At 46.6% G+C, this 26,393-nt stretch overlaps 1 protein-coding gene and 2 long non-coding RNA genes across 5 annotated transcripts in view; 2 read left to right on the top strand and 1 right to left on the bottom strand.

The window, feature by feature from the left end:
• The first annotated feature begins 644 nt into the window (after positions 1 to 644).
• Positions 645 to 21,267, top strand: KCTD6 (potassium channel tetramerization domain containing 6). 3 transcript variants are annotated; one of them, XM_083493337.1, is made up of 4 exons: positions 1,175 to 1,256; positions 13,938 to 14,084; positions 14,274 to 14,381; positions 18,618 to 21,267. In XM_083493337.1, exons 3-4 carry the CDS (start codon positions 14,355 to 14,357, stop codon positions 19,206 to 19,208), a joined length of 618 nt encoding a protein of 205 aa, XP_083349463.1. In that variant the 5' UTR covers positions 1,175 to 1,256; positions 13,938 to 14,084; positions 14,274 to 14,354; the 3' UTR covers positions 19,209 to 21,267. The 3 variants fall into 3 exon arrangements, with proteins under 3 accessions (XP_083349461.1, XP_083349462.1, XP_083349463.1); XM_083493336.1 differs by lacking the exon at positions 13,938 to 14,084 and having other exon boundaries at positions 1,102 to 1,256; XM_083493335.1 differs by lacking the exons at positions 13,938 to 14,084; positions 14,274 to 14,381 and having other exon boundaries at positions 645 to 1,256.
• A 434-nt stretch (positions 21,268 to 21,701) lies between these two features.
• Positions 21,702 to 26,393, top strand: part of LOC310702212 — a 610,091-nt gene continuing 605,399 nt past the window's right edge. Inside the window, exon 1 of the long non-coding RNA XR_014523362.1 lies at positions 21,702 to 21,944. This is a non-coding gene — a long non-coding RNA (uncharacterized lncRNA). The remainder of the gene's footprint in view (positions 21,945 to 26,393) is intronic.
• LOC310702171 overlaps positions 25,271 to 26,393 on the bottom strand; it is a 93,169-nt gene continuing 92,046 nt past the window's right edge. The window contains exon 2 of the long non-coding RNA XR_014523319.1: positions 25,271 to 25,800. This is a non-coding gene — a long non-coding RNA (uncharacterized lncRNA). The remainder of the gene's footprint in view (positions 25,801 to 26,393) is intronic.

The following is a 26,393-nucleotide window of genomic DNA, read 5'->3' as shown; positions in this document are numbered from 1 at the left end:
TGGCTGCCACCCTCCTTGTCCTTCTGCCTGCAGGTGAATACTTTCTCTTTCCAACAGAAACTGACTGCTTTTAATGAAAGGGCTGGTGCCATGCTGCTTTTCTGTAATTTTTGGTATGGCTTTAATAATTTTGTAAAGGTATATAATTTTAATTCCATCTATGTTCAGTTTTTTTAATGTCCCACCCCCTTTTTTTTTGCAAGCTGGGGGAAAAGGCCAGGTATTATTTGTTGTTAACATCCATCCATGCTGTATTGTTTTTAAAACTCGATTGCGAGCCGCCCAGAGTGGCTGGGGAAACTCAGCCAGATGGGCGGGGTATTAATAATAATAATAACAATAATAATAACAACAATAATAATAATTTATTATCTGTCTGGGTGTGTGGATTCAAACCACTGCTTTAGCAACACCAAAGTGACCTCCCTGGGATACAAGCCTGGGCAGTGTGTATGGAGGTCCTGGGCTGTCCAGAAAAAGACCCCCTTCTTGGCCACGCTGATGTGGTCCAAAGGAAATCAGAGCAATACATTTGGCACCAGCTTGGTACCAGGAGTCGCTGGAAGGAGGTGTACAAGGCGCCATCCAATTCCAGATTTACTCCTTAGCCTTTTCATTTCCCGAAGAAGCCACCTGGGCAACCCAGTCAGATGGGTGGGGTACAAATAAAAGTATTACCAAGTACTATAACCTGCAAGGCAGCAGAGGTTTAGGATCAGAGCAAGGTAATAAAAGCGCTTTTTTCTGGGGGTACTCAAGGATACGCAATACTAGCACCCAGATGTTAAAAACGTGGGAGTACCAGCACCTTTTTTTAAAAAAGCACTGGATATAAATAAATATACAGCATCAACAACAATAGTAATAACAACAACAACAACAACGGCACTCTCTTCATCTCCAAAGCCCCGGTCCTCTATGCATGTACTGAACTCGGCGGGACTTGCCTCCGAATCAATATGCTGGGGAGGATGGGGATAATCTGCTCTCGGCTCGCTTCGGAGAGACTGACTCCCCTCCAACCTAGGCCTCGCCAGGCTCCGCTCCTCCTTTTCCTCTCCAGCCCTTCCCTTAGGAAGGCTTCCCCCCGCCCCTTGCACGAGGCCTCGCGGAGCAAGGCAGGCCCTGCAGGAGGAGGAGGAGGAGGAGGAGGCGCCGGGGAGGAGCCAGCGACGCCGCCGGCCCGGGAGCAGTGCAGAGCGCGCGCGACAAGCCGAGAGACTGAGGGAGCTTCCCCGAGGCGCGCCTGTTCCCGAGTGAGTAGCGGCGGAGGTCGGGGCATCATAAAATGGCGGGAAGACACCGCCGGGAGGGCTGCCCAGGGGACGGCTGCGCCGCGGTTGTTGCACCCTCGGGACGCCTGGCTTCCTCGTCGCGGCGGCGGCGGCGAAGGGGAGGAGGGAGGGAGACCGGAACGCCCGGGCTTCTTACAAAGGAGGGGTGGGAGATGCAGCCCGGACTCCTGGGTTCCTGTTCAGGAGAGAAAAGGGAGGAGAGGAGCAGGATATGTAAGCTGGCAGGATGCTTGGGTCCCTTTTCAGGAGGGAAAGATGAGTGCAAACAGGACACCTGGGTCCCTTTTCAGGAGAAGAGGCAGGCAGGACGCCTGGGTCCCTTTTCAGGAGAGGAGGCAGGGTCCCTTTTCAGGAAGGAAAGGAGAGCGAAAACAGGACACCTGGGTCCCTTTTCAGGAGAGGAGGCAGGCAGGACGCCTGGTGTGTGTGTGTGTGTGTGTTTAGGGATTTGTCAGGATGCCTGGCTTCTTATTAAGGGAGTAATCAGGATGTGTCTGAAGAGCCATCCTGGATCATTCGACATTGGGCAGCTACCACATAAATGTTACACCTTCAGTCCTTCTCATGGGAACGGTGGTTAAAGAGTGATCCTCTCGGCTATTGCAGTACAGTACATGCTACTGGGTAACATGGGCATACTTTTCTGTGTTAGCGATCTCATGGTACAGAGTCTGGATATTGGACTTTGTTTTATTTCGTGTGTGTTTTTTGTTTTTGCAGGCGCATGTGAATTATGTCATTAAGGCAGCAATCCTAATTACACTTACCGGGAAATTAGTCCCACTGAGCAAAACATGCTTGGGATTAGAGTGCAAAATACCTAAAGTTCTCTCTGTGTGTGTTGGCTCTGAAGGATGGATGATTTCCAGAATTACCTGCTTTTTGTTTTCATGTGTGTGCTGCCAGGATTCTTGGATCCTTCTGTAGTTTCTGTAGGAAGATGGAATTCCTGGTATTATGTGTGACAGTTTGAAGCATAGCCAGGACCTCTGTTTTTTGGTGGGGTTATTCCCCTGAAAGGTGGAGGAAAGCATGTGTTGAAGAAGGGTCCCTGTGCTGCTTTCGTTTTTTAAATTCAGTAGGATGATTCTGCCAGCCCATTGGGGTACCTGAGTAAGAGCCTCTCTGTGTTGTGGCTCTATGGCTTTCCCCTTCTGAAGGTAGTAGTGTTTGGAAATGAAGGTGAAGAGGATCCTTATTTAGATTGAAGGGTGGGGAGGAATTTTTTAATAGGGTTTCTTGTTTGGTCTTTTGCTTGTTCCGGCACAATGTGTTTTCATCCTTGCCTGTCATCCACCTACAATCCAGGGCTGCAAATACTGCTCTACTGTATATATCTTTCACTTTCTGTTCTGTAATTGTGCGGTGCCCTTCTGCTGTTAGTGAAATCATCAACATGTGCACCAACTTTAACCAAATCAGGTCCTCCACCTATGGCAACCATGTCACTCTTGGTTCTTGGAATTTGGTTTAGCTAGCTCAGATGCATTGTTTCGTATAAGCAGAAGTCCAAATGATAGTCTGTGCCAGTCAGTCTGTTTTGCACATGGTCACATATTTCCACAGGGGGAACTGCTGTCAAAAAAGACCGCTTCCAGTCAAGAAACAGACCAAGATATTTTGAGGCCTGTGGCAGCCTGGGGTGTGAATTATAATAAGCCAAATAACTGATAATTTGATGGCCTTGTTCTCACAGTGGCCAACCAGGTACCTATGGGAACCCTGCAAGGACATAAGCACAGCAACACTTTCTTTTTACTTGTGCTCACCAGCAACAACTGTTCAGAGGCATCCTGCTTTCAACACTGGAAGCTTTTATGCAGCCTTCAGGGCTAGCTGGTATCCATGGATAGCCTCATTCCCTGTGTGAAAAGCAGATACATCATGTTGTCGGTTGTGCTCAAACTTCCCATGGAGACAGGAATAGAAAGTATTAATTAGGTTAGTGGGTTCTGTCGCTGGACGCTCTTCAGGTAGCCCTGCCATCAGAATTTGGAGGGATGTCCCAATGAAGGGTTATGGGGTATATCAAAGAAATGCTGACAAGAATGGAAAGCTGGTCTTTGGGAACCAGGTGAGTAGCAAATGCTTTCAGAGGTAGGAACAAACTGTGTCGCAATGCAGGAATCTCAGCTAGATCATACGTGACCAGTTCAAGATCCTGGTACTTTCATTCTAAGCTGTAAATGTTCTAGGTCAGGCATGGGCAAACTCGGCCCTCCATATGCTTTGGGACTACAATTCCCATCATCCCTGACCACTGGTCCTGTTAGCTAGGGATGATGGGAGTTGTAGTCCCAAAACATCTGGAGGGCCGAGTTTGCCCATGCGTGCTTACCTAAGAGGGCTCTCTCTGTCTTTGTCTTCATTAGCCAAATTAACAGCTTTGCAGCCCTGCTTGCTCTGTAGTAGGATATTCATTGATTCATAGAATTGCAGAGTTGGAAGGGACCCTGAGGGACATCTAGTCTAAGCCCTTGAAATGCAGGAATCTCAACTAGATCATACATGACAGGACTGACCATTCAACCTCTGCTTAAAATCCTCCAAGGAAGGAGAGTCCACCACCTCCAAGGAGAGACCGTTTCACTGTCAGACAATTCTTACTGTCAGAAAGCTCTTCCTGATGTTTAGTCAAAATCTCATTTCTTGTACTGTACTTGAATCCATTGGTTTGGGTCCCAGCTTGCTCCATCCTCCATGTGACAGCCCTTAGATATATTAGCACATGTCCTCTCAGTTTCCTCTTTTTCAGGCTAAACGTACCCAGCTCCTTCAACCATTCCTCATAAGACCTGATTTCCAGACCCTTGATCATCTTGGTTGCCTTCCTTTTTACATGTTCCAGTTTGTCAGTATCCTTCTTAAATTGTGCTGCCCAGAACTGGACACAATACTCCCAAGTGTGGTCTGACCAAGGCAGAATAGAGCAAGACTATTGACTTCCCTTGATTGGGACACTAGAATTCTCTTGATGCAGCCTAGAATAGCATTAGCTTATTTTTGCTAATCTATCACACTGTTGACTTGTGTTAAGCTTGCGCCCATATATGTTGTGCTGGACAGATACCTGCTGCATTAGACAGCAGGTGGATTTTCTATGTAGCCACCAAATTAGTTCTACCTATTTATATATTTGGGGTAGTCAAAGTGGCATCCTCCAGGTGGACTACAGCTAGCATCATCCCTGACCATTGTCCAAGCTGACAGGGGCTGTTGGAAGTTAGAGTCCAAAGACATCTGGAAGGCACCATATTGGCTTAGCTGTGTTAGACGGCAATGGCTAGTAAATCAGACCCCATAGCATTTGGGAGGTGCAAGGCACCGTCCACAGAACGCTGCAGCTTCTCATCCTCCATTCATTAGATAGTCTTCAGATGGTCTACATCAGGGGTTGGCAAACTACAGTCCACGGGCTGGATATGGCCCGAGGGGGTCGTTAAACCAGCCCCTGGCCTTGCCGCATGCTCGGCCAGTCCCCACACAGACGTAAACTGACGTGGCATGCCAGTTTAGCTCCGCGTGGGGACTGACCTCCAGGACATAACCATGGCTTCCTATTGGCTGCAGGAAGCTCCTGCAGCCAATAGGAATCTGCAGACGCCGCCTCCTCCCCCGCCATGGCTTCAAAAGCCAGCGGGGAAAGAACGGAGGGTGTGTGCGCATGTTTATGGATGCACACGCTCCTGTGTGCCTGCCCATGCGCTCCTGCGTGCAGGTGATCCGGCCTGCTGGCGGAAAAGTTTGCCGACCCCTGGTCTACATAGTAGTATCATGATGCAAATGCCAGCATATGGCCTGAGTCTGTGGAATTCTGAACATTTCAAGCTTTCCCTGTTTTGGTGGGTAGATGGGAATGTGGCTTTTGTTTTTAAAGAAAGCTTGTGGAACAGGGTAAGACCCACTTGCAGCACAAGACTGTACACGTTTCAGCAGGAAGTAAGTCCCGGGTAAGTATGGGATTGATTGCACTGAAGTTAATGAACATACAATAATAGAATCTTTGATTTGTTAGGGATCCAAGGGTCATCCAATCTAACCCCCTGCAATGAAGGAATCTCAGCTAAAGCATCCGGTAGCTTTAGGGAGGTATATAAATTCTAATCATCATCATCCTCCATGTCCAAGCTAGGTTCATTAACTTTCAGTAATGAGTAAAACTTGGCTGAATACCACTCGAGTAATGTGTGAACCCTGCCCACATACCGTATTTTTTGCTCTATAAGACACACTTTTTCCCTCCTAAAAAGTAAGGGGAAATGTGTGTGCGTCTTATGGAGCGAATGCAGGCTGCGCAGCTATCCCAGAAGCCTGAACAGTAAGAGGGATTGCTGCTTTAACTGCACAGCGATCCCGCTTGCTGTTCTGGCTTCTGAGATTCAGAATTTTTTTTTTCTTGTTTTCCTCCTCCAAAAACTAAGTGCGTCTTGTGGTCTGGTACGGTACTCAGTAGGACTGGGCAATATATCGATATCACCTGTTCAAAGTCCATATTGTGATGTCGGTTTCATAGTTTTGTGTGTGGGTGTACGCTATGAAAAAAATCACAATGTGGGGAAAACCGTGAAGCCAGCCAACGCCTCTACATAGCTCCATCCTTATTTCAGACATTGCGATATATCAGTATATCGCGATGTTTAGCTGGTGATAATATCATAAAGTTGAAAACCAGCCCTAACTGATGTTCAGCCTGGGACAGAAGGGAGAAAACCGTGCAGGGAAAGTAGCTACCCTTCCAGCTGTTTGTGAAAACACCAACGCAGCCCATCAGTCTGAAACGGGATGAGATTGTAGTACAGTAGTTATCACCATAAAGGGGGTTAGGTAAACAAATTGAGGGCATGTGCTTAAAAATAATCAATACTAGAGTACAGTGGAACCTCGACCTACATCCGCCTCTTCTCACGGACGTTCCAAGTTGCGACCGCGGCAGACCCAGAAGTTAACACCGGGTTTGCCGCGATTCGCACATGCGCGGAAGCGGCTTCTGCCACCTGCGCATGTGCACAAGTGGCTGCCGCCTCTACACATGCACAGAAGTGCGCAGCTGCCGAATGTGCACATGCACAACGGCGCCTCTACTAGCATTTGGTTTTGCCCAGCGGACAGGCCTCCAGAATGGAGTTTGATCATAAGTAGAGGCTGTAGTGTAGTGCTAAATAGCCAAGTGGTGGGTCATTGAAAAACTTGCATTTAAAGACCGCTCATTAAATGGTATCATTTTGTTGCTGTATTTTAAATGCTTTCTGACTTCTTATGCTGCCTAGGTTCCTTTGTAACTCTAATCTCTCTGAACATTTTCCTTTCCTTTTTAAAAACAAAAATGTTCATGCCCAATTCTTTACATGTTTCAGACAGAGAGAGATTCAGCACAAATGCCGCTGTAGTTCTCCTTGGAGCTAGGACACATACTCCATCTGTTACATATATAAAATATCTTGGTGCCAGAGGCAGGGATCTTAGTATAATGGGATGCAATTGTCATTCTGCAAACAGCTTGAAAGACGGACAGCATGGAGTTGTGCAAGGAAAATTACAGCCGCTTTTTTAGTTAATTTTTTTTTAAAAAGCCCTTTCAATTTCCCATTTTTGTATTGTCTGTAAAATCTTCAAGGTTTTAAAAAGCCAAGGTACCTCTGAGTGGGACGCGGGTGGCGCTGTGGGTTAAACCACAGAGCCTAGGGCTTGCCGATCAGAAGGTCAGCGGTTCAAATCCCCGTGACGGGGTGAGCTCCCGTTGCTCTGTCCCAGCTCCTGCCAACCTAGCAGTTCAAAAGCACATCCAAGTGCAAGTAGATAAATAGGTACCGCTCCGGCAGGAAGGTAAACAGCGTTTCCGGGCGCTTCTCTGGTTCGCCAAAAGTGGCTTAGGCATGCTGGCCACATGACCCGGAACCTGTACGCCGGCTCCCTCGGCCAATAAAGCGAGATGAGCACTGCAACCCCAGAGTCGTCCACGACTGGACCTAATGATCAGGGGTCCCTTTACCTTTACCTCTGAATAGTTGTTCACACGGGTAGAACATCAGCCATTTGCGATAATCTGGGAGCAGTCCCCCCACACACAGTGTTAGGACACATGGCTTTTTCTTAGGCTCAGTCTCTGGTGCCACCAGTTAAAAGGATCTTAGGTAAAAGACCGTGAGCTGGATGTTGCTGAACTACAACTCTCAGAGGTCGATGATAGAGCTGTAGCTGTGCTACATCCGCAAGGCCACTTGTTCCCTACTCCTGGGCTGGGTGGACCAGTGGTTTGACTCACTGTAAGGCTGTGCTCTATCTCTGTAACTAACAGAACTGATCACTCTAATTCTGTTTTCATTCTTTTTTATCCCGTCGAAAGGTTTTGCAGCGGCGTGTGACTCATTAGCTGACATTTACACAAGCTGGGCCTTGTGTAATGAAAACCACATAGGTATCACTTTAGGGGATCACTGCAGAGGCATAATGCCATTGCTAAGCTTACCCATGTATCCTCCAACCTTTCCCTTTGAAAACAAAGTGAAGCACCAGCTCAGATTTCTAGACGCGAGCTTAAAATTATTTAGTCGACAGCTGGTCAGGACTGACCAGCCCTATTTCCATCTTCCAGGACTCATCTTCCCTCCTTCCTTTTTGGGTTGGGTGTAGGTATGCTGGTTGCTTTGGGGAGCAGTAGGGCTTTTCCCCCCATGGCAATTTCCATGCTTGCAGTTTTCTCCCTGCACCTCTACAGCGTCCTGTGTCCAGGGTGGAGTACTTGCTTGGCAGGCGTGTAATGCCAGATTCAGGATGCTCACAATCTACATGCTCTCTCCCCCCCCCCCAATTTCAGGCCATCTGTGCATTGCAAATAGCTGGTCCTCCATACGCTGCCATGCACAAAAGCACACAGTTCGTCTGCCCCCCCCCCCGCCAGCTGATCTGCGTAGATCTGTGGGGTCATCGTTCTCTCGCATCAGATAATCAATCCGATGATCAGGAAGAGGACAATTTGTACCCCTAGCACTGTGCTTGATTTACATTTCTCGCCCCTCACACGCTGCCATCAAAATTGGTGGACCCCTTGGGAAGCAGGAGAAACATTTGATCCTGGGACAGGAAGGCAGTGACCCCCCCCCCATCCCGGTTTTGTGGCTTCGTTTTCAGGGTTGCTGTTAGGGGTAGTAAAAAAAAAAAAGAAGTAGTAGATATTCATCCTGTTCCTGGATAATCTTATTTTGCCCACTGAACAAAGTGAGCACAACTTTCTGAAAATAGTAAAATAAAAACAGTACTACTACTACTAATAAAAATAACAAGCCATTTCAATAGAACAGGCATGTCCAACACACAAGAGACTGTGATCTACTCCCAGTATAAAAATTCTGGAAGTGATCTACCCATGAAGGGGGTGGGAAGCCAAAGTTGTTTCACCTTTTTTTAGGGGGGACCAAGCCAAGGTTGTTGAGCTTTTATTAGGGAGAGAGGGGAAAGATGAAAGTTCTTGACCTTTTGGGGGAACAGAGCCGCGGCCGGGGGGGCGGGGGCTTTCACTCGCAGACCTGCTTATCACCAACGCCGATTGAGAGGGAGCCCAAGATCGTCCGGGGATCAACCTGTTCATTGCGGTCGACAGGTTGGACATCCCTGCTATAGAACATATAACATCTGGTCATCAGCATTTTTAAAAATGAACCTGGTTGAAGAGCTGTGCAGGTTGGTGGGGCGACCGAAGGTGCTGCCATGGTAAGAGCAGGAAAAATTATCTCTAGTTGCAATTAAAAAATAAATAAAACAGGATCCAGCATCAGCATCTATGAAGCCAAACCTGGACATGGGTAGGGAAAGATGTCAAATAATGTTTTAGGTGCCACAGCGTTGCTTTTTGAGGCACCTGAGATCTTTCCAGCCACGCTTGGGACGCTCACTTTGCTTCTGAGTTTTGTGCGTGCTGTAATATTGCCCCAGTTTGCACCAGCTTCTCTGTTTCTGCTCTTCTGCTTTGGGAATTGCCATCCTGTTATTTCTTGCAAGGAAACATAAAGGACAATGGCCGAGCCTCCTATTGTTGCCCCCAGAAAGCTTATGCGCTTGGGCACTTGAAATAAATCAGGATGGGTGTTTTGTGGTTCCATTGAAATACAGCCCTACAGTTTCCAGGCTAAAGTTGTTTGATAGAGTCAGCTTCTTTTAAAAAAGAAAAGGTGATGTTCTAACTGCATGCGATCGTCTGTCGCTGTGCATAACTTTGTTCCTTCCTTGAAGTGTTAACGTTTTCTAACCAGATTTCTAGATTGTTAGCGGTCCTGGAAACCTACACCAAATCAATGAGGCATCTGCTGTCTGCGCCTCCTTTTTGCCCGTGCAAACGGATGGGAAGAGGCTTGCCTGAACTAATTGCTTTGATAAATTATTCATTCTGGTGCTACGCAGCAGGCTGGCGATCAAATGCTGTCTCTTTTGCCTGCGGAGGAGACAAGAAGATGTAAATCTCCCTTCCCCTGCAAAGAGCAGTGATTTAGACATCTTTTAAGGCCTATGGGGTCAATAAAGGGAATGGAAATTGGTCACAAAAGCTGAGCTGGTTGATGCCGACTGACTTACTGCTCTTCCTTTTTCAAATCAAGAGACGGACATCCATTGGGTGTCACTGCGCTTCGGAGACTGGAGAAAAATGCCCGCAACATCTGACTGTGGTTAATTTTCAATCGGATAGTTCTTTATCTCCCCCTCTTGCCCGCAGTAAACTTTCACCTGCAGTGAATTCATCAAAAACTTTCAGTTTTGTTTCCCATGGTTGATGGTTTCGCCATAAGCTGTGTCTTCAACACTTCATTGTTGTTTAGTTGTTTAGTCGTGTCCGATTCTTCGTGACCCCATGGACCAGAGCACGCCAGGCACTCCTGTCTTCCACTGCCTCCCGTAGTTTGGTCAAACTCATGCTGGTAGCTTCGAGAACACTGTCCAACCATCTCATCCTCTTTCATCCCCTTCTCCTTGTGCCCTCCATCTTTCCCAACATCAGGGTCTTTTCCAGGGAGTCTTCTCTTCTCACGAGGTGGCCAAAGTATTGGAGCCTCAGCTTCACGATCTGTCCTTCCAGTGAGCGCTCAGGGCTGATTTCCTTCAGAATGGATAGGTTTGATCTTGCAGTCCATGGGACTCTCAAGAGTCTCCTCCAGCACCATAATTCAAAAGCATCAATTCTTTGGCAATTAGCCTTCTTTACGGTCCAGCTCTCACTTCCATACATCACTACTGGGAAAACCATGGCTTTAACTATACGGATTTATACGGACCTCAGAAAACATGGCTTTGGATAAAAAGCTTGCTTAAACCTTCAAGCTGTTTCCTCCCTCCACCCGCTTCTCAATGTGATGTCTTAGTGGGAAAAAGAGGAATAATAGATTCTTACAGGTACTAGTAGACTTTAAAGACAAGGTGCTTGGATTACGGTGGGCAAAGATGGAAATCTCTCTGTGAAATCCATTAGCTCCACACCCTCATGTTTGCTACCCCTTTAGCTTTCTAAAAAACAGTTGCTGTCATGTCTGAAGGTACGGATGTAGCTGGGAGCCCCTCTCTGTACACACTCATGATATGCAACCTTGCATGGTCTGGGTTCTCAATCACACAGGGTTGGGAGTCCGTGTGTTGCTTAAGCCTCAATGCTCTTGTAAGGAACTGAGGAACCAAGGCATCTGCACTTGCCTGGTCAACAGACTGGAGAACTCAATTCCCAAATCTAGAGGAGAGTCTGACTGTGACAAATTAATCAAGGAGCTGACATCAGTCAGTTGCCTTCACTACACAGTTGTACCTTGGTTGATGAACGCCTTACGACTCAAACGTTTTGGCTCCCGAACACTGCAAACCCGGAAGTGATTGTTCCGGTTTGCGAGCGTTCTTTGGAACCCGGACGTCCGACGCGGTTTCCACAGGTTCTGATTGGCTGCAGGACCTTCCAGCAGCCAATCAGAAGCCGTGCCTTGGTTTCTGAACGTTTTGGAAGTCGAACAGACTTCCGGAATGGATTCCGTTCGACTTCCAAGATACGACTGTACTACTGAAAACCCTAGATAGGATATAAAAACAGCCAACCACTTAGAAGTTTTATTTATGGTGAAATGGTATACATGTTTTGTTAAATAAATAAAATAAACATTTTCTGATGTTGAGACAACTTCTACGTGTTTTCAGTCCTACGTAGGTACGACCAATGGCATGGTCCGATTTGAATATGTCACACAGATTGTGGGCAAAGCTACTGCGCCGGAATTCCATTTTGCGATGTTAGTCTTAGCTTGGGGTGGCTTAGCCCCGGCCTGATCTGGACACCCCCCCTTCCAAACATTTATTTTCTGGTCTTCCTTAGCATCCCCAATATGGGTAGCAGCAGGAAAAAAAGGGGGTGTGGTTAAAAGTAGATACAGTGCTGTGATGAGGATGCAAATCACCAGTCGTCAGATCAATCGTTTGATGAGTGGAGAGGGGCCAATTACTTTTCTCTTAACTGATTCGCACAGATTCTCTAGAGGAGAGTGTATTGTGTGTGCTCCTCTGGCCAAAAATGGTCAACTGCCCCTATTTTAGCTGCTTCCATTTTCTCTCTCTCTCTGTCTGCCCCCTCTCCCAAACCTATCTGCCTATGAAAGAATGGTAAGCCAGTTATTTCAAAGCTGGAAAGAAATATTGTTCCAACTAACGAGATGGATTTTTGCAGAGGGCGGCAGCAGCCCTGCTGTTTTCAGCCAAGCCTTGCATTGTTTTGTTTTTACTGTGGAGATTTCATGCTTGCGTGTGGAAATGTGGGTCGCAGTTTGGACCGGTTTGTAGTTAGCCGTTCCTGTGAGATCACACAGCTTGCAAAGAAGCTGGGAGCAATTGTACTGGAAGCCGCATTCTTCCACAGCACTTGCAAGGATCCCAGTTTGCCGTCCATTGAAGCTGAAGAGCAAATGCTTTTCCGGTTCTGAGCTCCCCATAGCTACGAAAGGCTCCAAGGACAAAACCGTGGTATTGTTGTGGTTTTTTTAATCTTTGCTGCATGACTAGAGAGTAGGAAGATTTCAGACTGAAAAAAATGTTTTTAATGCCAAATCGGTGGGAGTGGACTATCAATTTGCCCCAAATACAAAGCCCGGGCTGTGTGTTAAGATCAGCAAAGGGAGCCCTCATGGTTGTTCCACCACCCTCAGAAACTGTGTGGGTAGGTGGCTTAGCAAGTGGGCATTCTCTGTGGCAGCTCCTAAGTTGTGGAAGGCCCCCTTCCCATGGCAGCAGCGGGAGGCCCCATTAGCTAAAGTAGTACCTCGGGTTAAGAACTTAATTCGTTCCAGAGGTCCGTTCTTAACCTGAAACTGTTCTCAACCTGAGGTACAACTTTAGCTAATGGGGCCTCCCGCTGCTGCTGCGCCACCGGAACACGATTTCTGTTCTCATCCTGAGGTAAAGTTCTTAACCCAACGTACTATTTCTGGGTTAGCGGAGTCTGTAACCTGAAGCGCCTGTAACCCAGGGTACCACTGTACAGCTTTTGGAGAATGCTGAAGACTTTATCCTGGCCTCTGACGCCTGAGGTGTGTGTTTTCAGCACCCCACCCTGTTACTGTGAACATAATTTATGGTTTAACTTTAATTCTTCTTTCTTAATGGTTGTAATCCGCCCTGGGATCTGCTGGTGAAGTCTGGGTGGTAATAAATAATAAAAGTTTTTGAAGCTTATTGGCTAATAGTCATGTGTTGTTTTGTGTCTAGCCCATGGCTGTGGCTATTGCTGTTTGATTTTCAGTGTTGGCTCATTTCCAGTTCCCTTACTTTGATGAGCTCCTGTACAGGACACACATGGGTTAATGGCAAACCCTCCCCCATCCTGGAACCTTTCAGATGTTGCTGGACTTACATAATAATAATTTTATGATTTATACCCTGCCCATCTGGCTGGGTTGCCTCCCTTCAATCCCTGACCATTGTCCGTGCTGGCTGGGCATGATGGTTGTTGTAGTCCAAAACATCTAGATCAGGGTTTCCCAAACATGGGTCTCCCAACTGGTTTTGGACTACAATTCCCATCATCCCTGACCCCCTGGTCCAGCTAGCTAGGGATGATGGGAGTTGTAGTCCAAAAACAGCTGGAGACCCAAGTTTGGGGAAACCCAGTTTGGGGCAGGTGGATTTTGAGGTACAGTGGTGCCCCGCAAGACGAAATTAATTCGTTCCGCAATTTTTGTTGTTTAGCGAATTTTTCGTCTTGCGAAGCACGAAATCCCATAGGAATGCATTGAAAATCAATTAATGCGTTCCTATGGTCAAAAAAAGTCCAAACAAAGCCAAATTTGGTACAACAACAGTTTATTAACTGCTCTTTAAAGTCACACATACTGTAAAGAGCAGTTCAAAAATTTAAGGGAAAATAAATTAACTTTATAAACAAAACATGTCTTTGTTTTTAGTCAAAGAAAAAAAAAGTCGCGAGACGTTTTCGTCTTGCGAAGCAAGCCCATAGGGGAAATTCGTCTTGCGAGGCAAATCGCGAACGGAAAAACCTTTCGTCTAGCGAGTTTTTTGTCTTGCGAGGCATTTGTCTTGCGGGGCACCACTGTACATCCATGTCATTGATTCACATTTCCTTGGCATATGCTTGTATGGGGCAACCTTTGAAAACCGTCTCCTTTCTCCCAGATAAAATATGCGGACCATTTTTTTAAAGTGTGGATCACCTTCAGAGACCAAGCGCTCATTATTTTAACTCAGGCGGCTGCGTAATGATTATCTTTTTCCCCCCTGCGAGGCTCAGCGGCTCTCTACACCTGCAAAGGATGCAAGAAGGTCAGTGGCGGGAAGGTAAATTTTTCTGCAGGTGATTGTACTTGAGTTTCTTTGTAGCTGGAATCGGAGGCGCAGGCAAAGAGCGTGCCTTTTGAAGGGGTAGAAACACCACTCTCTTCTTCTTGCTCTTCTCCATCTTGAAAGTGCTCACAATCTGCTCTGCTTTTCTCTCTCTCCCACCCCCACCAGGAAGGAATAAGCCGTGAATTGCATAAACTTTCAAAAGACTTCCAATAAATCCAGGCTCGCGCAGCTCGCGCATTGGAACAGATGGATAATGGAGACTGGGGATATATAGTAAGTATGCCGGCTGGGCTGTGGGGGCATGGCAAATTCTCCCAGGGGTTCTGTGTGTGTCTGCTGTGCACATGTGTTTAAATCTGCCCTCCTGTGCTCCTTTACCAGACAGCTGGCCCCATGCAAATGCTCCATTTCTTCAAGTAGTAATACCCTGTATGTGTTGTTGGCTACAGACCTACAGCCAAAGATTTGGCCGGTAGATTTCCTCTGTCAGCTGCAGGCAAGGGTGGAGAACCTTCTTCCAGCCTGAAGATCACATTCATTAGAGGTTTTTAAGCATTGTTAGGAACTCAGATAATATAAGCTAAGCACCAAATGGCTCCTTAAAGCAAGATTAAAGGTTAAGGACCCCTGACAGTTAAGTCCAGTCGTAGACGACTCTGGGGTTGCGGCACTCATCTCGCTTTACAGGCTGAGGGAGCCGGCGTTTGTCCGCAGACAGTTTTTCCGGGTCATGTGGCCAGCATTCTGGCACAATGGAACACCAAAACCAGAGCAGCGCACGGAAACGCCGTTTACCTTCCCACCAGTGCGATACCTATTTATCTACTTGCACTTTTTGGCGTGCTTTCAAACTGCTAGGTTGGCAGGAACTGGGACCGAGCAACGGGAGCTCACCCCGTCGCAGGGATTCGAACCGCCGACCTTCTGATCGGCAAGCCGAAGAGGCTCAGTGGTTTAGACCACAGCGCCACGCACATCCCACTAAAAAGCAAGATTACAGCTGCCCAAATGGAATGCTTTGTTGCCATTTTGGGTAAGACTGCTCTAAAGTCTTATTTTTCAAAGGATGAACTGACTGTGATTGATCATCAGTTAAACATCTGGCTGGTTCAGATGACAACCTTGAGCTAGGTTAAGAGCTTTGAGAACTTAAAGAAGAAAAGTGGCTTGATCCAGGGACAGGCCACATATATATAAATATTGGCCTATTCTGACCTATTTTTCTTAATGGTGACTGCTCCTACCCAGGCTGCACAGAAAAAAGCATTTTGGTTCCTGAAATTCATTCCAATTGTGCAGATAAAATATAACTGATAGAATCCTACAGGATGTGTTATTAGTAAAGATCCAATGAGCCCAGGCTTGCACCTCCAGATAGTGGAGATGTCAGGTGCCATCCTGGGGCCAGGGCACCTTTACTTGGTCGCAAATGGTTGGTAGCCAGGTGCAAAATGCGCCTGGCTAATTTCGAACACAGCTTTTAAGCAGAGGTTGGGTAGCCATCTGTCACGAATGCTTTAGTTGAGATTCCTGCATTGCAGGGGATATGGCAAACCTGGTCTTTCTCATCCGTCTGACAAAGCAGGCGACTCCATGGGAATTTATGCTACGCTGAATTTATGTCACAAGGATCTTTGTTGTTGGCACTCTTCTAACAGCTTCCTGCCCATGTAGTATTACTTGTTTATTACAGTTACAGCCGTACCTTGGAAGTCGAACGGAATCCTTTCCAGAAGTCCACTCGACTTCCAAAACTTTCAGAAACCAAAGCGCAGCTTCTGATTGGCTGCAGGAAGCTCGGCTTCCAAAAATAGTTTGCAAACTGGAACTGTCATTTCCGGGTTTGCGGCGTTTGGGAACCAAAACTTTCGAGAACTAAGCTGTTTAAAAACCAAGGTAACAACTGTACTTATATTTTGCCTTTCAGGGTACAAAGCCTCCCAAGGCTGCTTATAAGTAACATTTGCATTTCAAAACAAAACATAATGTTATATTAAGTCATCAGGGCAGTTATATTAAGTCACACAGGGCAGTTGATGGTAGGTAGAAAGACCCTGGTTTGTTCAGGGGGGTGGGTAGGATACTGCAAACCCCAGGTGTCTCTTGCCTACGTCCTAGAGACTATATTCATATCTGAGAAACTTTTCACCTCTGCCTCTTTTCCTTTGAAAGAATGGGCAGTATCCGTCAATAGCTCCTAATGCACAAGAACAGCTGAAATCCCATTTAATAAGGCCTTCACAGGTGAATCTCCTAATGCCAAGCATCCTTTTCTAAAAACTATCCCGCAGGCAGCGGAAGAATTAGATGAGCATCTCAACTTGACTCAAAAGCACTCTATGTCCTGCTAGTTCACTCATGAATCTGCCACCTGGCCCAGAAATGAATCTGGCTTGTTTTTTTCCAGTGCAGTGGTCAAGAAGTCATTGATGTTTGCAGCCAGAAAGTTTTATCTCCAGCTTCAGTATAATATTTTAAAGGAGCCTTATTTTGCTATTTCTATTGACTCATCCTGGGGGGCTTCTCTGGGCAAATCACGCATTTCTCCTAATTGGCTCTTCATTTCAGCAGTTCGTTTGTTATGTCGCTCTTTTATTTCGACCTAAAAGAAATCCTTACTCAAGTCTGGTGCCGCTGGTGCTTTCAGCATTGGTTTCTTTTTTGTTTGGCTGAGCTATTTCTGCCTAGTATATGTTGAATGTGCATAGAGCAAGGAGAGGCATTGTGCTTGAATTCAGACTCTGTAGCCTGCTGGGCTGCACTGTAAAGGCTAAGCAGGTTCCCTCCTTTCCAGACATAAAAAATCTCCAAAAGAGTTGTGCAGCATCGTGGACAAAGGCACACGGGGTGCCTAAGTGAGCTCATTCTTGGGTGAAACTGGCCGCGTGGAGCCATTTAGTGCAGCCTCCGGGGGGGGGGGTACCATAACTGTATAAAGCCCAGTTGGGCTAATAGTAGACCAGTTGAAATGAATGAGCCTAAGTTAGCCATGGCCATGGATTTCAATGGCTCTGCTCTGAGTAGAGCTAACATTGGGTGCAAACCAAAGTGGCGTGTGTGCCAGGAGTGCCACAGAGAACAGTGGTTTGCGACTGATCCTGGGGTGCAAGTACCTTTTTTTGCACCTCTTACTTTTTGCAGCTTTGTAAATTAAGGATAAAGAGGCAGCCACGCCTCCCTTCACCTGGTTGCCCACCTTCCTCTCCTCTTTGGACAAGAGGTGGGGACACTTGTGCGCAGGAGTGACGGCACAGTAGAATAACTGCATGAGCAGCAGGGTCTGCACTGTGATCTCAAAAGGAAATGGCAGGCCAGGTGAGAACGGCACGCAGAGCCAGGGTGATGCGGGATGAGTCAGTTACTGCGCCACTGATAGGTGGCTGCATTCGGTCACCCGTCGGCAATTGTTCCTCCGCCCAAGAGAGCAGCTAATTATATGGCTAGATGAATGCTTCCCAGAGGATGGCACAGTTGTGTTCCAGATGGAATTGAAAGGCAGATTATAAATACTGTTCTGCCTTATCAGGGGAGGAATCCAGTTGATGCCTTTGGGCTCAAACGAGGAGCTTTTGATTCAGGCGGTGCCTCTGCTAAGTGGACAGGCAAAAAATTTATTTTTTTGGGGGGTTGTCCTCTCTCCCTGCTCCCTCCTTGTGCCACCTGAAAATTGAGCTAGAGACCCTCCAGAACAGGGCGGCAGGTGGCAAGAGGGAGAGCTGCAGGCATAGCTGTCAACTGTCCCTTATTTGGCGGGAAACTCCCTTATCCCAGCGCCGTGTCCTGCTGCTGTCCCTTATTGATGATGTCCCTTAAATTTCCTGGGTTTCAAAGGAAGCAGCTCCTCTCCCTCCCCCCTTGCCGGCCAGGGAAGAGGGAGGTTCCAACTGTGTTGTTTGGCTGTGTTGCTCGCCCAATAAGGAGTCTTAGAACGACTGGGCTTGCGTGTCTTGTGCCGATCAAATCGGCCGCGTTGCCTGGGGACTCGCCTTTGCTCAGTGCTTCCCAGTGGAGAAGTGACGGTGGTTTTCCTTGCTGCATCCCCTTTGCCGGGTTGCTGCGCTGTGGGAACGACCGCTTGAGGCTTCGTTTGACTGCTAGCTGGGCTTTCTGCCTTTGGCTCGGAGGGGCTCAGAAGTCGAACATACCTGTGCTGGGAAAATCACTTATTTTGGCTGCTGATCCTTTATTTTCGAGGCTGCTGGTCCCTTATTTTCAAATCTGTAAGTTGACAGCTATGGCTGCAGGTGGAAGGGCAAATCAGGAAAACTCCCCTCCATTTCTGTTCTTCTGGATCACAAACACTTCTGTGAGTGTAAGTTGGGCTCTGCCCTAATTAACTTTGGATTATAATGCCCCATGCTAAGTCATACAGGGGGAAAGTGCAGTTCTTATTGCTTGCTTGTTTGTTTGTACAAGCAGTGGTTTTTTAAATGATCGTTTAAGGTACTTACGGGGTATTCATATGCTGGCTTGTGAGAGCTCTGAAACTTTTCCTCTCCCCTTCCGCAGATGACTGAGCCGGTCACTCTGAATGTGGGTGGACATTTGTACACGACGTCGCTCACCACGCTCACGAGGTACCCCGATTCCATGCTGGGAGCCATGTTCCGGGGAGGCTTCCCCACCGCCAAGGACTCCCAGGGCAACTATTTCATCGACCGGGACGGGCCGCTTTTCCGGTACGTCCTCAACTTTTTACGGACGTCAGAGCTGACTCTGCCTCTGGACTTCAAGGAATTTGACCTGCTTCGTAAAGAAGCGGACTTCTACCAGATCGAACCCTTGATACAGTGTCTTAACGAGCCCAAACCTCTGTATCCCGTGGATACCTTTGAGGAAGTGGTGGAGCTCTCCAGCACTCGCAAGCTCTCGAAATATTCCAACCCGGTGGCGGTGATCATAACGCAGCTGACCATCACGACCAAGGTCCACTCGTTGCTGGAAGGGATCTCCAACTATTTCACCAAGTGGAACAAGCATATGATGGACACGAGGGACTGCCAAGTTTCTTTCACGTTTGGGCCCTGCGATTACCACCAAGAAGTCTCCCTTCGGGTCCACCTGATGGAGTACATCACAAAGCAAGGCTTCACCATCTGAAACACCAGGGTCCACCACATGAGCGAACGAGCCAATGAAAATACGGTGGAACACAACTGGACTTTCTGTAGACTGGCACAGAAAACGGACGACTGATTTCACCCCTTCTTTCCCCGTTTGTTTACCGTCCAGAAGCTATGTAGCAGCTTCTCAGGACAAGGTATTAAGAGACTGGAGACTGGCTTCCAATTAAACAACATTGGAGAAAATCTCTGCATCTCTCCCTTTCTCCATATATACATAGATTATATATATATATTGGTTTTAAATATTTATTATGGATTCCTAAGGACCGGAGAATGGGCATGCTCCGGCCTCTAATCTTCCGTCATGTCGTGAGGAAATGTTTGCATGTGCCTGCTCCTTCCATCAAAGAAACTTTTATTTTTTTATTTTCTCAAAGGATGAAGCAAGAGGGCATCTTTGGAAGGACTGTGAAATAATTACATTTAGGACACGTTTTCCGTGGTGTTCACACCGTACAATGTAAAGTGCTAAAAATTGTCTCCTGGTTTTTAACCTGTGTTTAACCCGTCTAGTGCTATTACAAACCACTTCAGAGGCTTCAGTCCAGTGTGAATTATCTCATGCGTAAGCTACACCAAAACGAATAAGAAACAGTACAAGAGAAGTTTGTGTAGGAGACGTTCTCTCTGGGCTGTACCCAGATTTGTTAAAGTGCAGCTGGGGAGAGGAAAAGCTACCATCATGTAATCTAACCTAGTTTTCATAAATCGGTAAGCAAGCAGTATTAAAATAATTGAGGTACCATCAGGCTTCTTCTGCCCCTGGTTTTATTGTCAGCAGTACAGCATTTTACAGTTATGAGAACTCTTTCTTTCTATGCATTATAAAACAAGCAACCAAATATTACCCATGGCGATAAAAAACACAGTTAGAAATATTTTCATTGGATTTGGAATGAAATAATAATAATACCTGTGGCAGAATTTTTTTTAAAAATGCCTGGTGCAGTATTATTCCCAGGTGTAATGCTTGCCAGCAAGAAGCTAATAAAAAAATGGAAATTACAGATTTGGGTTTTTTTTTTTGCTCTCTCGAAATTATTCCAAGATACATAGGAGTAAATGAAAATGAAGAAAGAAAGAAAACTTTTTAGAATCACTGGTTGGAATTTTCTAAGCAAAATAATGACAGCGCTGCAGTGAACTTCGTCAGGATTTAGGGATCTATATTACACAGGGCAGCTGGGCTGGGTAAGAGGAATATAATTGTGAAGAATTGCATCTTCCCGTAGAATAAAGAAGGCCAGCTGGCATGCTGCAGGCCAGATCTAGCCCTTGAAACAATTTGATCTGGTCCTCTGAGGCCCTACCAAATGCTTTTTGAATGGGGTTAAAAAACAAATCTTGCTTTACAATTTTGCTTGTAAGGGGAAGAAGTAGTGAGTCTGCACATATGTTTCCTATGCATTTTATTGTATTGCTGTTGCATTTGCATTGTGGAGATGCACAAATGCCACTGCTGATCTCCCGTCATTCGGGGATCTTTCACGAAGCCTTCCCACCCCTCCCAGGCTTATGACCTCATACCATCTGAGCGCTTGTGTTCTGCGTCTGCTTAGCGCTAATGGATGCCAGAACACCCTTTGCATTCTCCAGCCTCCAGATGAGCACTCGGGACAACAGAGGGTTCTCTTAAGAACACAGGAGCCGACCTTCTCTGCCATTAAAACAAACAAAAAGCTTGTTTCTCGTGGATGCAGATAAACGGTTTTTTTAAAGCATTTAGAAATGTACAATTGCAGCAGTCTCTCTCGCTTTGTGTTTGTGCATGGGGCTTGTAGTAACACAGATATGACCCTTATACGATGAAATACACGAGGTCAAGAAACGTGAGAGAAACAGTATTATAAATATTACAACATAAGATGCCTTTAAGGTCATGTTTTAGAGCTCGCACAGAAAGCAGTTCTGGAACACGGCATTCAGGTGTGTGTGTGTTTGTGTGCGTGTGCGTACCTATTCATTCAATAATTGTTGCAACCTTGCTTGCGAACGGCCTGAAGGGTTTTTAATTAAAAAGTCATTAAGTCTTACTTTTGCTTCTTTAGTGATGTCAGAGGGAGGGAGGGAGGTTTCTGCCTCAGGCAGATAAAGGAGGCTTGCGCCAGCGTGTTTTCCCCTACAGTGTTTGTTTGCTTATTTTTTGCTCAGTTAAAGACCAAAAAAAGAGAAAGAAATCTAAGCGGCCCATTACCGTATTTTTCGCCCTATGGGACGCACCGGCCCATAGGACGCACCTAGATTTGGGGGGGGGGGGAAATAAAGGGGAAAAAAATTATTCCCCCCCCCAGGGGCGGGGGGGGGGCGGGGGAAGCCCGAGCATCGCTCTGGGAGTTTGCGCGGCTGGGGGAGGGGGAAGCCCTCCGCCAGCCTCCAAACCACGTCGGGAGACAGCGGGATGGCGCGCTGCGCCTCCCTGCTGTCCCCCGAGCTTGTGGGGCTGGCGGTGGGGCGCTCCTGAAGCCTGCATTCGCCCCATAGGATGCACACATATTTCCCCTTCATTTTTGGAGGGGAAAAAGTGCGTCCTATAGGGCAAAAAATACGGTATATGAAAGCAGTAAAAGCACAAAAAAGTTCAATAAAGTTTGCTAAAAACTTCGGGAAAGTTTAGGTATAAGAGGTTTTTTAAAATTGGTTATGTTCTCAGCTGCTTTCAATATTGTGTTCATGTGTTGTAACCCATCCTGCAGCCTTAGAGTGAAGGGGTGTGTGTGATAAATGATAATAGGGAGGTCTTGGGCTGCCCAGACAACAAGACCGCCCTCTCGTCCTCACTGATGTGGTCCAAAGGAAAGCAGAGCAATACATTTGGCACCAGCTTGGCTGCAGGAGTTGCTGGAATAGCGGCAGAGGGTTGTTAATGTACAGTGGTACCTCTGGTTACGTACTTAATTCGTTCCAGAGGTCCGTTCTTAACCTGAACTGTTCTTAACCTGAAGCACCACTTTAGCTAATGGGAATTAGGAAGAGGAGTGACTGTACTTGCACAGGGCTGCCCTAGAATTGAAGTAGACAGGGAAACCCATGCATGTAGGAACTCTTATGTACACACTGAAAAGCATGTAAAGCTTTGGCCTGGAGTCCGTGTAGTTCAGTTCACAAGCATGGAATCTGGTTCCTCATTCAGTATCTGTCCTGAAAATCAAAGCTTTGGTTTTATTTATTTTTTAAAGAAAAAGAATCAAGGTCCTAGACCTCATGATTGCAAAGAAATATTGTTCATGGTACAGTGGTACCTCGGGTTAAGTACTTAATTCGTTCCGGAGGTCCATTCTTAACCTGAAACTGTTCTTAACCTGAAGCACCACTTTAGCTAATGGGGCCTCCCGCTGCTGCCGCGCTGCTGGAGCACAATTTCTGTTCTCATCCTGAGGTAAATTTCTTAACCCGAAGTACTATTTCTGGGTTAGGGGAGTCTGTAACCTGAAGCGTATGTAACCTGAAGTGTATGTAACCCGAGGTACCACTGTATTTCACTACTAAAGCGAAATAGCTTGCTTGTCCCTCTGCTTTGCAACAGCTGCCTGGTTACTACAAATAGGCTCATTAATTTTGTGAGACGACTTCAATAAGTAAGAGGCTGCTTCAGTGGACCTGTATTAGCTGGCCGTTTTACCAAACTCTCCCAAATAAAATAATCCCAGAAGACAGAATGCAAGAAGGGGGAATGTGGAATTTGAAGACAACGGAGGCCTGCAAAATTTAACTCAAGACTAAAAACATTTCTAAACATCAAGCAGAGGCCCTGCTAGCTTCATCCAAGGTTCGCTTAATTCTTTACTCAAACCCTTTCCAGTATTTCAGTCTGGGTTAGCAGTAGATTTGGAGGGTTCCAGCACCAATAAATCCTGCACCCCTCCCCAAAAGCTGTTCTCTCCTCATATATGTCTCCATTGACAAACCAACAACACCAATCATTTCAATAAGACAACGTGGCATTACATGCTTTTATTTGCAATGGCTAGAATTGTTCAACGTACGAATAGCAGAATCTAAAAAAAAAATAAGCGGCACCATTTAAAAATAGAACATTGTGTGGGGAAGATAGACCCATCACCTCTTGGATTCCGAAGGAAACTATACAAGGGCAACAGCTTCACTTGCAAATGACACTTTCTTTTTGTTTAAAGTACAGTGGTGCCCCGCAAGACGAATGCCTTGCAAGACGGAAAACCCGCTAGACGAAAGGGTTTTCCGTTTTGGAGGTGCTTCGCAAAACAAATTTCCTATGGGCTTGCTTCGCAAGACGAAAATGTCTTGCGAGTTCCTGCGGGGGTTTTTTCCCTCCCCTCCCCTTTTCCCAAGCTGCTAAGCCGCTTATCAGCTGATCCGCTAAGCCGCTTAACAGCTGATCTGCTAAGCCTGCTAATAGCGCTAATCCGCTAATGGGCTTGCTTCGCAAGATGAAAAAACCGCAAGACAAAGAGACTCGCGGAACGGATTCTTTTCGTCTTACGAGGCACCACTGTACTCATCTCAATGACGCCATGGAGCTACATTGACGTAGTGCATTAATGAGCTACAGATACAGCAAAGTGACTTAAGTGTGAGGAAACAAATCCTCTATTCAACTTGTAGCTTGATTACAAACTCATTAGGTGGCCTTTGTCAAGCTGTTACGATCCCTCCTTCATCTTCACCTCAGCTTGAGGGTATTACCTTTTTATTCTGTGCCTTTCCTCCCGGACTCCATAGTTCTTTGCCTCCACCCCCTTTGCACTTTATCCTAACAACAACAAATGAGATAGTTTAGGATGAGGGAAGGTGACAGCTCAAAGACCACCAAATGAGCTTCATGGCTGAGTGTAGATTTGAATCCAAGACTCCTCAGTCCTAGTTTTCACGTTCCAACCACAGTCGCACATGCAGCCTCTTGCTCTTAAACTTTAAACGCCAGCAGAGGATTCCCCCATTCCTTTACAGCGCTCCTTTTAATTTATTCACAAGATCATTATTTATTGCTCTTTGTTCCTCAGCCTTCCCCCCCTCTTGTAGAAGCTCAAAGTGCTGCACAATAATCATAAAAATAAAATATGCATAAAGCCATAAAACCCTTATCAGCAATGAAATACATTTCAACAGACGGCGATACCTAGACTGCTGAACTCCAGTCCAGCTCTGTACTAAAGTATGTTCTAAGTTTTCAAGAATGATAACAGCGGGGGGGGGGGGGAGCCAGCTTTCCACCAGGATGGAATTCCACAACCAGGGAGACACCACCGAGAAGTCTCTGCTTTGCATCATGGCCCCACGACCCATGTCTCTCCAAGGGACTACAAGCACAGCTTCGCCATCTCAAAGCCCGAACTGACAGAAACTGAAGAAGGCACTTGGTTTAAGTACTTGAGTATCAAGCCACTCGGGGTTTTGTACTGATCCCTTGAATCGGGCACAGTTAGCTCATAGGCAGACCGTGCAGCGCTTTAAGGATTGGTGACACACGAGCCCCTCTTGCTGCCCCATGTGTTTACCTGGCAGCAGCAGTAGTGTCAGCTTTTGCACAGTCTTCAAGGTAAGCCCCACTTGGGGTGCATTGTAGTAGTCTATCACTAAAAAAAGGGGGCGAGATACATATGTATCCCCTGCGTCCTCCAAGGAGCTTCACATGACATACATAGCTTTCCTCACATTTTATCCTCAACAATTCACTGTGGTAGGTTAGCAGAGGTGCCCGTGGATGAGGCCATTGTTCCTTTTATAGGCAGGGAACAAACTTGCATCCCTTCCCTACTTCGAAGCATATGAATTGCAATTTATTTGCTTAAAAGTGCTCTTCCTAAATTGCACACTTGCAGGCTGATTAAATGGAACTTGATCATTAGCTTAATTTCAGCTTGTGTGCTTCTGCCAGCCTGGTGCCTGTGTGAAATTAATTTAAAACATCTATACCCCTGTCTTTCCTGTGCAGGATCTTTAATTTAGTGCAAGCTCTGTCACCACAGTGAGATTTTAAATTAGAGGTTGCGAGGTGGGTTTGAGAGACCTACAATTACATCCTAAGGGTCTTGTGGTTCTTAAAGGCATCTTGCCGAGTTTCTTTCTTTCTTTTTTTACTGGTTAGGCACTTGGAGAATAGGTACGTTTCCCTGAAAGTATTAAAAACAAGAATCGTCATTATTGACCATTCCATGCCTCTTCTTACATTAGTGCAGGCGAATTTCCACGCAGGAAACGTGTGTGTAAGAAAAGGGGGCGGAATCATTTTTGGTTGGCTCAAGTTGCAGCCAGTCCTAGGTGGGCAAGGATGCCCCGCTGCCAGTCACCTGGAAATCGTATGACATCAAGTGGATCTGACCTGGCTGAAATGGTGCAGCTTGCATTCGGCTCCAGGTTTACATTGCAAACCCTGCTTGCAAAAGGAACAACTGGGAGCCCCAATCTAATGCTCCCAATTGCTCCTTTGCAGCCGAGGCTTTACCTGAGGTCATATGACATCAATTGGTGGGTGTGGCCAGGCCCTGAGAAGAGCCATAGCAATGCCTTCTGCTGTCACCGGAATTCTGCCATCAATAAAGTTGCTATAGGGAAGAAGAAGAGTTTGGATTTGATATCCCGTTTTATCACTACCCGAAGGAGTCTCAAAGCGGCTAACAATCTCATTTCCCTTCCTCCCCCCCACAACAAACACTCTGTGAGGTGAGTGGGGCTGAGAGACTTCAGAGAAGTGTGACTGGCCCAAGGTCACCCAGCAGCTGCATGTGGAGGAGCGGAGACACGAACCCGGTTCACCAGATTACGAGTCCACTGCTCTTAACCACTACACCACACTGGCTCTCTAGGGGGTTCTGTATAACTGTTACCCCCTTGGTCCTGGTGTGGATCCTAAAGCAAGGGAGGGAATTGTGGTGCTCCTCCTAGCTCTGGTCAGCATGACCAATGGTCAAGGATGATGGAAGCTGTAGTTCAGCCATATCTGGAGGGCCACAGGTTCCCCAATCCCAGCCCGAAAACGGCTGGTGGACTGATCTCATGGCAGTAATTCCGGTGGATTGGGCTGACACATACCTTGTCAGCAAGGGCTGCTGTGCACAGCGAAATAAAATAAAAACTTGGCTTATTTGGTGAAGTTAAAAGGCATCTCCCCACCGCCAAAGCAAATTGTTCAGATTCGCTGGCTGCCTTCCGCTTGCCAGGAAAACTCAAGAGAATGTTTTGA

The sequence above is a fragment of the Podarcis liolepis genome, assembly GCF_965112155.1.
Source record: "Podarcis liolepis genome assembly, chromosome: 2".
Taxonomy (NCBI): domain Eukaryota; kingdom Metazoa; phylum Chordata; class Lepidosauria; order Squamata; family Lacertidae; genus Podarcis; species Podarcis liolepis.
The sequence above is the reverse complement of the archived record's forward strand: the minus strand, read 5'-3'. Positions and strand labels throughout refer to the sequence as shown.